This window comes from Motacilla alba, chromosome 12 (genome assembly GCF_015832195.1).
Source record: "Motacilla alba alba isolate MOTALB_02 chromosome 12, Motacilla_alba_V1.0_pri, whole genome shotgun sequence".
NCBI lineage: Eukaryota > Metazoa > Chordata > Aves > Passeriformes > Motacillidae > Motacilla > Motacilla alba.
Window position 1 is genome coordinate 21,073,763 of NC_052027.1, and position 14,149 is coordinate 21,087,911.

A 14,149-nucleotide genomic window follows, 5' to 3' on the forward strand; every position below is an offset into this window, starting at 1 on the left:
GGGAAGGTGGTAATTCATTTTTGCAGACCAGTAAGAAGGTAGGCATTGCTGAAGAATGTGATGGAGAAATTGCCTGAGACAGAAAAGTTTAAAAAGCAGGTCTGGAGAAACTGTCATCAGGTGAAAAGCTTTACACCCTGCTGGTAGAGATGCATGTGATGTCTCTCCTATATGAGGAGTAGTGGAGGGGTAACCTACATTCTTCCATGTGCTCTGAAAAACCATATCAGGTTATTTGACCAGAGCATGCAAAATGAGGGAGGATTACCCCCCTCTCCATTTGCTTTAGCTCCTTCTCTCTAAAATGTGGCTCCAAATATCCCACCCCTCCACAGGACTGGAAAAAGATGCTGTGAAACCTGTGTTGTGTGCAATAATCAGAAGGATTTGGTTTTTTTGTTTTTTTGTTTGTTTTTTTTTTTTTGCAGTTATCATGGATGCAGGAAGTAAGACTTGAGTTGCCCACTAGGAGTGAAAAGAAAGTAATTTATTAACCACTTCATCATGATTGCTCTTTTCTGCTTGGCTTGGTTGAGCTGAAGGAAGTCCTGAAAAAGCATTTATTTCAAGAAAGGTTACCAAAGCAGTCGTCATCTGCATTGTAACTTCCACTGGGACATTGAGAGAGTGATCTGGAATGTATATGCAGTCTTAGGATGAGGAGGTTTTTAATGGCTATGCATTTTCTGCAGATGTACAAAGTGTCATCTGACATATGTATACTCCACATGGATCTTATTTCCCAGTAATTGGAGTGTAACTGATGGGCTGCTGTGCTTCTTGGAAAGTGTGTGCCTTGATTGGGAAATATTGGACTCTTCAATGCCTTTAAGGGGGAATAGAAAACTTGTATCTAGGCAGAGATATCACCATTGTGGGGTGTTGTTAGGCATTAACAGCTTAGGTGGGAAAGCATTTTCTGGGGATTAGTGACTATCTGGGAGAAACCAATGGCCTAAGAAACCCTGATCATTAGTGTATAGGCCTTGTTCTTACTCAAGGTCGTCAGTACAGCTATAGGGTATGGTTGGATCAGAGTAAGTATCCATTCAAAGGCACCTTCTGACCCCTAAGAAGTTTGTTCCTGGTTTGCAGCCAGCTGCAAATAAACTGGTACTGGCCAGATGGTTTTGAAAGCATCCAGAGACCATGTTTGAATGAAGGATAAAAGGATCACAGATCAGGTAAGCTTTAATCTCTTCAGTTTATAATATCCATCAATTAATTTATTTTACAATAAAGGCTTTACCCTGGAGCTCATTAGAAGCAGTTTGGTGGTGCCAGTCCCCAAAGATGATAGTACATTGGTGTCTCAAATTTCTGCCTGGCATATCCACTAGCAAGAAATGTTTCTCAAAAGAAGTGGGAATTGCAGGATAACCCACCCAAACAGGGAGATTTTATTGCTTTGGTATGAAATTTAGAAGTTTAAATTTTCAGCAGTTTTATACACAAGCTTTGTATTCATACACATAGGTATATGCATACAGAAAGAAAGAGAGAAACAATGTCATGACAATGAGGTCCACAGTGCTCTTATCATTCTGGACCAAATGGTTCGATTATTTCACCATGCCATGTCTCTCTGGCTCCCCAAGACAGGTGATGAGAATGGCTTTGGGTTTTTAAGCAGGCCTGACAATTGCAAACATCTTCCTGGCTTTTTGCCTTTATCTTGAAATCTGGAGCTGAGGCGAGAAATGTCTTGAGCTCATCCCCGGCTCTTCATTGCTGGGGGTGACTGAGGGCTGGATCCGGGGACGTGCGGAATCGGCGGGAAGCCACAGTGAGTGCTTGGAAGCGCAGGCCTGGGTTTGGATGGGGCCGAGGGCAAAGACTGGGAGTCCGGGTCAGCCCCACCACCCCGCCGTGCTTGTCCCACGCTCGCCCGGTGACCGGTGACGCAGGAGGAGCACGAATGGCATTGGCGAACGGGCCGTGGCATAGCCAATGGAAGCGTGAGCCGGGCGGGGCAGAGGCGCCGGGGATCTACCGGGCACCAGGTGACGTCAGGTGCAGTCCGGGTCACCATTGGCAGCTCCCTCGGGAGCGGTCCGGCAGGGACCCGGCAGGGACCCTGTTGGCTCCAGGCAACTGAGAAGAGATGGTGCCCAAGCAGCCCGTGCTGAAGACCTTGAGGAAGCAGCTGTCCTGCAGCAGCCCATGAAAGTCCACACCTGCAGAGATCCACCTGCAGCGTTTGGAGGAGTCCAATGCCTTAGAAGGTGAGTGTGCCTGAGAGAGACTGTGACCCTATGGAGACACTGTGCTGGAGCAAGGTTCCTGGCAGAATTTGTAACCCTGAGGGGAATCCACACTGGAGCAGCCCGTTCCTGAAGGACTGACCCCATAGAAAGGACCCATGCTGGAGCAGTTTGTGATGAACTGCAGCCCATGAAAAGGACCCATGCTGGAGACATTTGTGGAACACTGTCTCCTGTTAGTGGAACTCCACACTGGAGCAGGGTGAGGAGGAAGGAACAATGGACAATACAAAATGAGCTGATGACAATCACATCCTGCTGTGGGGTGTGTTGCTCAGAGTCTCCCAGAGCCTCAGCATGGTTCTTTCATAGCTGTCAGGCATAGTGGAAGGGTGACAAGCCCACATCCTTCCAGCTTTTACAGAGGCAAGCATGGGGGCAGAAGTCAGAAGTGGAAGAGATCCTGATCTAAAACCATTCTGGACTGAGGGTGAGATCAGCCCTGGAGATGGAGCAGCTCAATGTGCTCAAAATGTGTCAGGGATGTCAAGGGTGCTACTTGGTTCCTCCCTTCCCTTCTCTCCCTAGTGAAAGAACTCGCATCTCTCAATCTCTCCTTGATTTGTGGCCTGCTCCATCCCACATCTCACTCAGCAACCCCACAGTGGTCTGGCCTTGGGTTATAACTGCCCTGTCAGGAACAGACACTGGCCATGGAGAGATGTGGGAGAGGCTGTCAGAGGACTGGCTTCTCCTGACATGCCAGGTGGAGACCAACCAGAGTCCAGGAAAAGGAAGAGTCTCTGGATGCCATATGGAGTATCTGTAGTGCGCCAAGGGCTTTCCTGAGAAAAGCTCCGAGGGGGAAGAAGAGTGAGAGACACAGGAGCCATATGTATCAGAAGAAGTTTGTAGCTGTTTAATGAAGTGGTTTTCCAGAAGAAAATCGTGTTCGTGCTGATAGGTCAGGAGTGGGACATGAAGTAAGAATGAAGAGCAAGCAGCTGTTGCTGTGTGGGCAACCAGGCCTCAAATGATGAATTCCTGGGTCTCCCATGTAGCCTCGTTACCTTTCCTGCAAAAGGTATGTGTGAGCTGTGGTGACATTCAGGGAGTTCACCGCTACAGAGCTGCTGCAACCCCTGAACTGACCTATATGCCCATAAATCTTACAGCAGTTGATGGGAGAGAGAGCTCACCTGCGCTTCCACCACCAAAATCCCCCAGCAAAGGCTGTGGCCACAAGAAGCAGCACTGCAATGGTGATGCTGATGGTTGGAGCTGCACTGCGGTTTTCTGGGATAGGGATAGAAGGGGGCGACTGTGTGAGGGTGGCAGTGCCAGTCAGGAGCTGCCCCTCACAGGGCCAGTGGCTGCTATCTGCTGCCTGCACCCCATTCCCCATGGATGGCACCTACCCCATGGGATGAGAAGGCTGCGGGTGCCCAGGCTGTGATGGCGCACACGGCAGACATAGCTGTGCCCATCATGGGGGGCCACGGCCAGGACGCTGCGCAGCTGGTAGGTGAGGTCAGCGTTGGGCAGGATGGTGCTGGTGTTGAGCGCTGGGCCCGGAGGCATCTCCTGGCCATCCCGCAGCCAGGCCACACTGATGGGACGGGGATAGAAGCCAGTGACATGGCAAACAAGCAGCAGCTGGTCTAGGCTGGGGGTGCGGGCAAAGACCGTGGCCACAGGCATCTCTGGGGAGTGAGAGCAAAGGGGTGAGGCAAGCCTTGGTGAGGCACAGCTGGGCCCCAGTGTGGAGGCCTTTGGGGTGGCTGTTGCAGGGTCAGGGTGGCCTCACCTTGTCTCTCTAGAATTTCCTTCCCATACCTCTTCAGGGTGAGGAAGTTGCTCTGACATACCCAGATAGAGAGAAGGTGCTCCAGGAGTATTCTGAGAGACTTCTGCCTGTTGAGGCTCTTGCTGACTAGTTCTGCCACGTGGGATGGCTGCTGGGCCTCCCAGCCCTGTTTATCTACGTCAAAAGCTACAAGGTCTCTGCCATCCCAGCCAACATTCAGGAAGCCCTGGCTCGTCGCATTGGGGTACAGCACACAGCCTGCACGGAACTGAACCACCAATGGGTCTGTCAACAGCAAAGCCAATGGAGAGGTCTCATGAGTGTGTGGAACGTGGGTGGCATGAGGTGGGATGTGTCTGAGAGCACATACAGGGATGTAGTGGAAAGCAGGATGCAATGGGCAGCAGGGGATAAGGCCATGCTTCAGGAGACCCCAGACACCCTGCAAGCCCTCAGGCCCCTTGGAAGAATGGAGTGGATACTGGTGTGGGGTGCTTGCTTAAAAAGAATTCTGTCCCCCAAAGTATTTGCCCCCAGTTATCTCTTTCATGCTCTTTGCTGTGTCAGTCCTTCAGCTCCAGGAAATTTGGTGGCAGCTCCCTGACATACAGAGGGGTTCCTTGTGCCAGATGGCAGAAGCCCCAAGGGGTATTTTTGGTCTGCTGCCTTACCCGCTCCTGCTAGTCATATTTCCCAGCAGCTGCAGTGTTTCAGGAGCTGTTGCACTCCTGTGAGACCCCCCCAAATGCCATCCTGGTGGGGAGGAGGCCGCAGCCAAAACCTGAGGAGAGGGACTAGGGCTCTGGCAGGGCTTGTTTCTGTACTCACAGTGCTGTTTTGTCTGCTGAACTGTGTCATGCACAAATCGGATCATATTGCGCAGAGCAATTTTGTACTGGGACATCATCTTTTCCCCGTCGCCTTCAGCTGCAGCCTGGCTGACCCAGGGCCAGTGGAAGTGGATGCTCCAGTTGGCCGGATCCAGTGTTAAGATGGCTATGTCCCCTACGAGTGCCACACATGACACCTCAGCAGAGCTGATGTTGGCAAAGAGGCTAGTCAGGAGGTACTGGATAACCTGTGGCTCTGCTAGGAGAGAGGATGGAGACAGGAAAGGGTGCAGGAAGGAGATGAGTGGAGGTGCTAAATGGGAAACATGAAGTGGAGGTGCTCGAGGGGAAACAGGGGATTCAGACTAGATAATAGGAAAGAAGTTTTTTAAGTGAGGGGTGTTGCCATATTCTCTTCATAGAGAAAAGCAAGGCACAATTTTTCCCAGGAATATTTCTGGGTTTCACATTCTCTGAACATCAGAGAAAGGGAAAACACAATTCTTATCACTTGTTGTGCCTGTGTTATGCCAAAGTAGAATGCAGTATGCATCCACCCAAAGGGAGGATGTTTTGCTTCCTTGGCCTATTAGGGCCAAGAGATGTGTGTGCGTTGAACTGTGACGAGACAGTCACGGGAGAATCAGATGGTGAGTGCAGTTCTGTGCAGTTGTGGGCAAGAGTGAGTGCATGGCAGATTCAGTTTAGATGAAATGTAGATAGTATAGTATAATAAAGTAATTAATTAGCCTTCTAATAAGTTGGAGTCAGATCCATCATTTTCTCTCCCTCACCAACATCAGAGTCACCTTTGCATCGATAGAGGGGTAATGAGACACTGGTACATGTTACCCAGATATATGGTGGATGTCCCATCCCTGGAAACATTTAGGGCCAGGTTGTTTGGGGCTCTGAGCAGGGAAGGTGTCCCTGCCCATGGCAGAGGGGTTGGACTAAATGGCCTTTAAAGGTCCTTTTCACTGCAAATCATTCTGCGCTTCTGTGATTCTATGCTCTTCATCCTGCTCAGGGTTGCTTTCCTGTCTGAACTTCCTCTGACTTCACTGCTCTTTTTCCTTCTCTATTTTACTTTCAGTGAAGTGGTTGCCTCCTGCAGAGGATTTCAGGCATTTTTTCCCCTCCCTTCCATGCCTCCCTCCTGGCCACAGCTGCTGTCTGACTGTGCAGAGCAGATAGAAGAGCACCTTGCTGCTTGTTTGGGGTGATGTTTCCCCCCCAGGAGAAACATCTGTGCTAGGACCTGTATATGCCAAAGATCTGGACATGGTACAGAGGATATGGAGGATGGTTGATGGAAAAGGGCATTTTGTCCAGGTTTAGGGCTCCCTGATAGAGCCAGGACACCAGCCAAGCCCAGAGATCAGTCCTGACTTTCTGTGTCTGATGCTGTCTGCCCCGGAAGCGTAAGGTCTCACAGGGTTGTGGTAAAACTCTCTGTGTGGCAGCGGTGCCCAAAAAAACCTCTGGCAGGTGCAGCTCCCTAACGAACGAGAGGCTGCTGGAAGAGGCCCTCAGCACCATGTGGAGCTGAGATCTGCCTGGCACCCATGGGCTCCCTGCCAGGGGAGGACATCTTGCAGGGTAACTCCACACCCAAGGTCTGGCTGGGGACCACTGTTGTCTCTTCTGCTTGTGTGCCCAAGGCTCTGTGTTGGAGCTGGTGAGGCAGAAGTCCTGAGCTGGAGGCAGGAACAGAGAAGCTGAGCAGGGACAAGGCATGTTTGGGTGGTGCACGATGGGACGTGGCCCTCTGATGCTGGGAATCATCCACCCCCCCATATGGCACAGTGGCCTGGCCATGCCTCCCCTGAGCAGAACTTGTGGGGTCTTCTGACAGGGTGGGGGCAGTATGAGCAGTTGAGGTGAGCCAGGGCTCCCACTTACCCTCTGGGTCTGCCCACATCCCAGGGAAGAGGATCGGGAGAAAGAGGAAGAGGAGGAGATGAGGGGGCTGCATGGTGCATGCGGCAAGGCTGAAGAAGCAGCAGCAGTGACTGTGGGAGGAGGAAGAACCTGTGGGAACCTAAGCTTCAACCCAGCCCAGCAGTCACTGCGGTGGCTCTCCACCAATTGGAGAATCAATGTGTCAAGGGAGGGGCCCAGAGGTCCCAAGCTGAAGGCTGGGGACGTGTGGGAGGAACAAAAGCTGAAATAAGGTCTTGAGCACAATGTGCCCTGATAGGCTGGGGCTGGGGAAAGCCTAGCCAGAAGGAGAAGGCAGGGAAAGAGAGACCCATGAAACAGCACTAGGAAAATAGATATTCAAGCATCTAAGCTGAGTTTTCTTGACTCCCCCTCCCCACCTATTGTCCTATCCCTGTTCTTGTGGGATGCATCAGCACCAATGCAGGTGATGATGGCTTTTGGATTTCAGACCTGACTGGAGAAAGACAGTTGCTGTCTTCTAAACCCCTACACAGGGAGAAAGGATACTCCCTCCCTCTCCTGGCACTTCCAGCTCAGTCTGCTCCTGCATCACTTGCCTAATCCTGGGGATGGGGCTCCTAGGGAGGAGACAACAAGCTGTTCCACCCAGACCAAAGTTGTAGGACACTGCTGGGAAGCCCCTACTCTGCTCTAAACACCTGGGGATGGGCCTAGCAACTCCCCGTTCCTTCCCACCAGCTTTGGTGAGGAATCCGGTCCCCCTCCCCAAGAACCCCCTGTGCACAGGAACAAAAATGGTGGGAACCATGCCCCTGCTCTGTCCAAATTGGCAGCAGTGTCCAGTGCTAGAGGGACAATGTGGTGACCAGAGTCAGCCTCTCCCCACAATGTTCCAAATCAACTGCTCCTCCCCAACTCCTCCCCTCCACACGCAGTTTCTCATCCCCTTTTCTGGGTAGTGCCTGCACTGGAGGCAAAGGCAGAACCAAAATCCTAACCAAGGGCTAGTTTGAGGGGTGCAGCTCGGTAGTGTCCAAACACTGAATACTTTTGTTTCCATGGAGCTGTCCCAGAGAGAAGTAGGGATGCTGTGGCGGCCTGGTAGGCCCAGAAATGACACCAACTTCCCCAGCAGCATGACGCAGGGGATGTCCAGCTATGCCACCACAAGGTCCACATCCCTCCCCCTAGTCCTAGACTCAGAGGAAACTGTTTGGCTGTCAGGATGGCAAAGTGCAGCCATGGGGCAGCCAAGGAGAGAAGAGACAAGGGGGCTTTTGTCTCTGCAGTCCTGTGAGGTCATCACTTGTCCCCATGGTCTCCCCTGAGACAACTGCTGGTCACTTCTTGCTGAGCAGCTGAGAGGCCATTCACAGCCCTCTGTCCTGTGCAGCCCTCTGTCCTGTGAGTTGTCCGAGTTGCTCATAGGACAGGAGCAGGCACCTGGTTTGTATGGGTGGTCACAATGCGTTCAGCCCCCTCGGAAATTCCTTCAGATGTCTCCCACTCTCTCAGTGGATCTGCTTTAAACTTCTGCTTTAGCCCTTCCTCTTCTCTATTGAATGTTCTTCTCATGTTTGGAGGTTTTTCACTTCCTTTTTTCTCACAACTTCTTCCTCCTTCATATTGTCACTTCTCTGGTCTGAAAATGACCCAAGGAGACAGGGGGCTGTTGGTCCACACAGACCATTGGTCCTCAGAATCCTCTTAGGTGACCATGGTCCTCAGAGTCACCCCCAGGTTACTACTGGTCTCCACAGTTTCCTCAGGTGACATTGGTCCTTACAGTCCTCTGAAGTGATTGCTGGTCCTCACTTCACCCCTGCCCTAGAGCACTATTGGACTTTGAAGTTCTCATGCGGCCACTGGTCCTCAAAGACCCCACAGGTGACATTGGTCCTTGCAATCTCCCTTGAGGTGAAGTCTGTAACCCCCCCAAGCTGTGCCTGGGGGAGTTGGAGTGGAGTGGACAGGGATGGAGTGCCTCTGGGTGCCATACTGGATGGGTGGGTGAACAGCAGCAACCGCTGCACTGGGCTGTGATAAGGTGCCTTAAGAACCCTCTAAAAATGCCTGGGTTCTTAGGCATTTTAAGATCTCTTAGGGGATATGAGCAAACACTTGCAGACACTCCCCTGCTACCAGGTGTTTGTGGGTGTGCTACTGTAGGGTCTCTTGGGAGGTCATTCACATGAACAGCTTTCGTCAACAGGTTTCCTCACTGGCTGCACCTGATCTCCAAGTCTACCTGGTACCATGAGTGCTGCAGGATGTTCCACTCAGCTTGGGAGAGGAATTGCCCCATTTGCCCTGTGGGTGCCAAGGCTGCAGGGAGGCATGCCCACACCTAAGTGTTTAATCTGCCTGTCCCAAGTCGGCAGGGGCTGGGAGAGGCTTGATGTCACCCCTCTTGCAGTGAGGTCCTTGAGCCATGTGATGCCAGCAGGTGACTCTGGCTGCTAGGGAAACACAGTAATTACCCCAGCATTGGTTGGTTCCAGGTGGTTTCCAAGTTCTCGCCAGGGGAGAAAAAACACCATTGGATTTGTGATGGATATGGTCACGAGGCAGCCAAGTTTTCTGGCTTGCCATGGCTGCCAGACTTATCCTGGGAAACTGCAGGAAGTTATCCAGTGAAACCAAACCTTTTGAAGCTACATGTTCAAGTTGATTGGGAGCATGAACTACGTGCCTTCCTCTGTGTGTGTGTGAACTCTGCTATCTTTCATGGGACATGGGCTTCTTTTTTCTTCTTTATTGGGAGTCTTGGGGTCACTTTACCCCCATGTGCACAGTTGTTTATTTCCATGCAGTATGTGAGAACATGTTCATATATACACAGGCACACATGTATTGTTTTTCCTCCATGCCTTGGTGCTTCCTGCAATTAGTGCCAATAATTCAGCGGTGTTTCAACTTGCATACATGGCTGATCAAAACCTCTCCAAGCCCATTGAACTGCTAAGGAAAGGCACATTATCTTAGTGAAAATATGAATGGTTTATTTTCATTTCATACACATATGCAGCTCCCACACATTACACCAGATTTTCAGTGTTACTCAGCACTTTGTAAAGCCATTTCTGGCCAGATTCTGTTAGTCTGTGTGGAACAGTTCAGTCTCAGCACAAATATTTCTGGAATATGGTTAATAAAGGCAATTTTTCAGAAAAAAAAACCAAAGAGAAAGTGACAGTAGAAGAGGACAGCTTTCCACCTTCTGACAAAAGTGTTACTGAAGCAGAACCAGAAGAATTTGCCATTGTGTATTGAGGTGCCCTACAGCATCAGTGGGTGGACTGGCTAGTGCCACAAGCGATGATCATGTGTAACAAGTGAGGAGGTCGCAGATGTGCACTTGCGTCTAGAAAATTCAGGTGAGTCAAAAGCTCATATTTCTCTTGCCAGGTTTCTCTTGTGCATCTCTGAATCAAGTTAGTCTTGCAATTGGCAATGTCCAGAACATAGGTGAAGCAGAAAAAGGTAGTTCTTGTTACTGTGTAGGCAGTGGGAGGGAATGCGGACTGTTGGCTCTCTTCTGAGCTAAGCTTCTTTGCTCAGGATGGAGTTCCTGGACTCTGATTCCTCCATCTGCTGGTGCTTTCTGAAATGAGAGGGGGATGGCTGCATACTCCATGGCAGAGACCTTGTAGGAGTGCAGACAGCATCTGCCAGGGCCCAAGCAAGAGCTCTGCTGCCCAGTGCAGAAATCCCCATAGCATTTCTTTTCCTCCTCTCTCACTGCTGCTCCGTGGGGCAGACAGGGACTGACCTTTGTCTCCACACCCAAAGCACCAACATGGCAGCTACGGCCATGGCTGCAAGCAGCCCGGCCATGAGCCCTGTGATCAGCACCACTTCTGAGTTCCCTGGGAAACATAAGGAGAAGCTGCCATGAACTTTCTGGGGTTTGCTCAATCTTGTGGGGCAGGGTGGCTCAGCACCCCCATCTCATTCCCCATGGATGGCACCTACCCCATGGGATGAGAAGGCTGCGGGTGCCCAGGCTGTGATGGCGCACACGGCAGACATAGCTGTGCCCATCATGGGGGGCCACGGCCAGGACGCTGCGCAGCTGGTAGGTGAGGTCAGCGTTGGGCAGGATGGTGCTGGTGTTGAGCGCTGGGCCCGGAGGCATCTCCTGGCCATCCCGCAGCCAGGCCACACTGATGGGACGGGGATAGAAGCCAGTGACATGGCAAACAAGCAGCAGCTGGTCTAGGCTGGGGGTGCGGGCAAAGACCGTGGCCACAGGCATCTCTGGGGAGTGAGAGCAAAGGGGTGAGGCAAGCCTTGGTGACGCACAGCTGGGCCCCAGTGTGGAGGCCTTTGGGGTGGCTGTTGCAGGGTCAGGGTGGTCTCACCTTGTCTCTCCATAGCTGCCCTCCCATAGTGCAGGAGCACCTCCATGTCATCAACACAAGTATCATTGAAGAGAGTTTCCACCAGCTCACTCAAGGCAGTGTAGTTCTGGAGAAATGACTGGACATACCGTGACAACTCCGTGTCCTGGGAGAGGGTCCAGGTGAAATTCTTTGTGTCGAAGCTGAGGAAATCCTGACCATTGTAACCCACATAGCCAAAGGCCAGGGAGGATCTGTTGGGGTACAGCACACAGCCTGCCATGCACTGAACAACAAAGGGGTCTGGTGGAGCAAAGAGGAGAGAGAGGTTGTGTGAGGGGCTGGGATTGCCTTCCTGCAGACATGGTCAGTGTCTCCTATACAGCTCCAGCACTATCAGATCCTCCCCCACCTCCCAGCTGCTTTTCAAGAAAGGGGATGCAGTGAAGACTGAGCACTCACAGGGGATGTCCCTTTGCATGGCCCCTTCATTGATTAGATGGTTGAACTGCTGCAAATAGATCTTAAGCAGGTTTTCAATGGTGTCCCAGTCAGCACGGGGCAGGGCTGGGCGCACCCAGGGCTGGCAGAAGCGGATGGACCATGTGTGTTTATCAAGAGAACCAAGTTCAATGTCTTCCAGCAGGCCCAGCCCCTCCGTGTCTGCAAATGAGGTGTTTTGGAAGGTGGTGGTCTGGAGCAGCCGGACAGTGAAGGTCCCTGCATGAGACAAGGGTTGACAGGGAGGAGATGGCACTGGGAGAAGAGGGCTGAGGAAAGTGGAGGAACTGAGGGATGGGTCCTTGAGGTTGCAGGGATCTGTGGGTTCCCCATAATCCCCTTACAGCATTTGCAGCCCCAGTTCCCATCTCCTGCACCCACCTGGGGTGGCTGCATCCCTGCTGAGGAGGAGGTGTGGAGACAAGGGACAAAGAGGAGTGAGGAAGCAAGTGCTCAAGGTGGGTGGGAAGCAGGAAGCCTCTCCCCCATGGAGTCCCATGGAAGTAGGTGTGTATGAGCCAGGGGTCCCACTTACCCTCCAGGTTTGCCCATGTCCCAGAGAAGAGGAAGAGGTAGAGGAGGAGGGAGAGAAGGCAGCAGCAAGGGGGCTGCATGATTCCAGCAGTGAGGCCCAGAGTGTGCAGCAGTTGGTGCAGCAGCAGGAAGAACAGACTGTTGAGAGATGTGGCCTCAGATGTGTCCTCAGGCTAGCTCTCCCTGGGCAGCTCTGCTGGTGCTAATGGCCCTGGCAGCCAATGGGGCTGGCACTGAGGTTTAGGGGAGGGCTCTGAGGTTCCCACTTGGAGTGAACTGGGGCATCCTGAATACGGCTGTGAGTGCTAGGGGAATTTGATTGTGAGCAAGATTGTTCCATTGCATACAGGAGAGGTCCCTCATGGCTGCAGCAGCACCTTGACAATCAGGGTGATGCGGATGAACTGAGTCCTCTGTTCTACGCCCCTTTCAGGTCAACGTGTCTCTTGGCCATGTGCTGCATCAATTGCCCTGATAGGAAATCCCCTTACTTATGTCTGGCATATCTGGCCCTGCACAGAACAGACATTGCCACCTGCTCTGCACTGCCAGGTTCACAACAACATGCTTGTTTTTCCCACAGGGCAGGCAAGCCCTATGCTGACCACAGGGCCTCATGCCTGGGCTCTCTATGCCCCAAGGCTGTGCACTGGTCCCATGCTTCTTTGTCACCTCCCAACCATCCCACAGCCAGGCCACTCTGATGGGCCACAGGTATATAAGCCGGTGATGTGGAAAACCTGCAGGAGAGCTGGGCCGTGGCCTTGGAAAGCTTGGAGAGGGTAAGAGAGTGAGGGAGCAAAGTTGATGGTAATATCCCTTGACCCCTCAGCACTGCTGGTCTCATCCTGGGGAAGGGACTTCCCAGAGTTGAGGTGATGAGCATTTCCAGCCTGGATCACAGCTGTGGGGTCAGGGATGGCTGAAGAAGCAGTTCTTCAGGAGCTCTTCTTGGGGTGCAAGAAGTGAAGAGAGTGGAGCAGCTATAGTGTGGTGGTCCCCAAGGGGAGAGATAGGCTGCAGGGCCTGGAAAGGACTGTCTCTCATTGACAGTTATCAGACTTCTGGAGCAGTGGCAGTGACAGGATCTTCAAGCTGGGATGGGCATGGGACCCCACCATCAAGCCCATTCCAGGGAGTTGCAGTGGATATGCAGCTTCCCCCTTTCCACAAAGCTCTATCCAATGTCATGGGGCCTGGGAACTGCCTCTCTGCTTCCCTGTACCCTGCAGTGTAGGGGAGTCTGAAGTCTGCCCTAAACGCCCCAGCTGGGGAGGGTCTGAGGATTGGCTGCAGCCTGGCAACTCCCCGTTCCTTCCCACCAGCTTTGGTGAGGAATCCGGTCCCCCTCCCCAAGAGCCCCCTGTGCACAGGAACAAAAATGGTGGGAACCATGCCCCTGCTCTGTCCAAATTGGCAGCAGTGTCCAGTGCTAGAGGGACAATGTGGTGACCAGAGCCAGCCTCTCCTCACAATCCCATATCCACTGCTCCTCCCTCCTGCAGTTTCTCTCCCCCTTTCCTAGGGGTGCCCATGTTGAGGGTGAAGGCAGAGCTGAAACCACAGCAGAGGGGAAGTCTGAGGTGATAACAACCAAACACAGCCATGTTGGTATGTGACCCTTCCAAGCACAACTGGGACCAGGTGTCACTGCTCCATGTCACCATTTTTGGCGCCTCCAGCTGTAGGGACATGGGGAAAGTCCATATGGGGATGCTGCAGGATGAGCTCCAGCATCCCATGACAATGAGTCAGATATGGGGACAAAAGGACAACAAACCCCTTCCCTTCCATGGAGCTGTCCCAGAGAGAAGTAGGGATGCTGTGGCGGCCTGGTAGGCCCAGAAATGACACCAACTTCCCCAGCAGCATGACGCAGGGGATGTCCAGCTATGCCACCACAAGGTCCACATCCCTCCCCCTAGTCCTAGACTCAGAGGAAACTGTTTGGCTGTCAGGATGGCAAAGTGCAGCCATGGGGCAGCCAAGGAGAGAAGAGACAAGGGGGCTTTTGTCTCTGCA

At 52.4% G+C, this 14,149-nt stretch overlaps 2 protein-coding genes across 5 annotated transcripts; both read right to left on the bottom strand.

The window, feature by feature from the left end:
- Window positions 1-1,185: 1,185 nt before the first annotated feature.
- Window positions 1,186-6,848, bottom strand: LOC119706244 (T-cell surface glycoprotein CD1b-3-like). 3 transcript variants are annotated; one of them, XM_038149573.1, is made up of 6 exons: window positions 6,747-6,848; window positions 4,840-5,097; window positions 4,012-4,296; window positions 3,623-3,907; window positions 3,404-3,500; window positions 1,186-3,279 (listed from the first exon to the last, which is right to left on the bottom strand). In XM_038149573.1, exons 1-6 carry the CDS (start codon window positions 6,817-6,819, stop codon window positions 3,234-3,236), a joined length of 1,044 nt encoding a protein of 347 aa, XP_038005501.1. In that variant the 5' UTR covers window positions 6,820-6,848; the 3' UTR covers window positions 1,186-3,233. The 3 variants fall into 3 exon arrangements, with proteins under 3 accessions (XP_038005501.1, XP_038005502.1, XP_038005499.1); XM_038149574.1 differs by having other exon boundaries at window positions 4,840-5,016; window positions 6,747-6,840; XM_038149571.1 differs by having other exon boundaries at window positions 4,840-5,100; window positions 6,747-6,839.
- A 2,331-nt stretch (window positions 6,849-9,179) lies between these two features.
- Window positions 9,180-12,321, bottom strand: LOC119706243 (T-cell surface glycoprotein CD1b-3-like). 2 transcript variants are annotated; one of them, XM_038149569.1, is made up of 6 exons: window positions 12,129-12,321; window positions 11,555-11,812; window positions 11,114-11,395; window positions 10,725-11,009; window positions 10,522-10,618; window positions 9,180-10,353 (listed from the first exon to the last, which is right to left on the bottom strand). In XM_038149569.1, the coding sequence occupies exons 1-6, from the start codon at window positions 12,205-12,207 to the stop codon at window positions 10,293-10,295; spliced, it is 1,062 nt and encodes a 353-aa protein (XP_038005497.1). In that variant the 5' UTR covers window positions 12,208-12,321; the 3' UTR covers window positions 9,180-10,292. The 2 variants fall into 2 exon arrangements, with proteins under 2 accessions (XP_038005497.1, XP_038005498.1); XM_038149570.1 differs by lacking the exon at window positions 10,522-10,618.
- Between the last annotated feature and the right edge of the window lie 1,828 nt (window positions 12,322-14,149).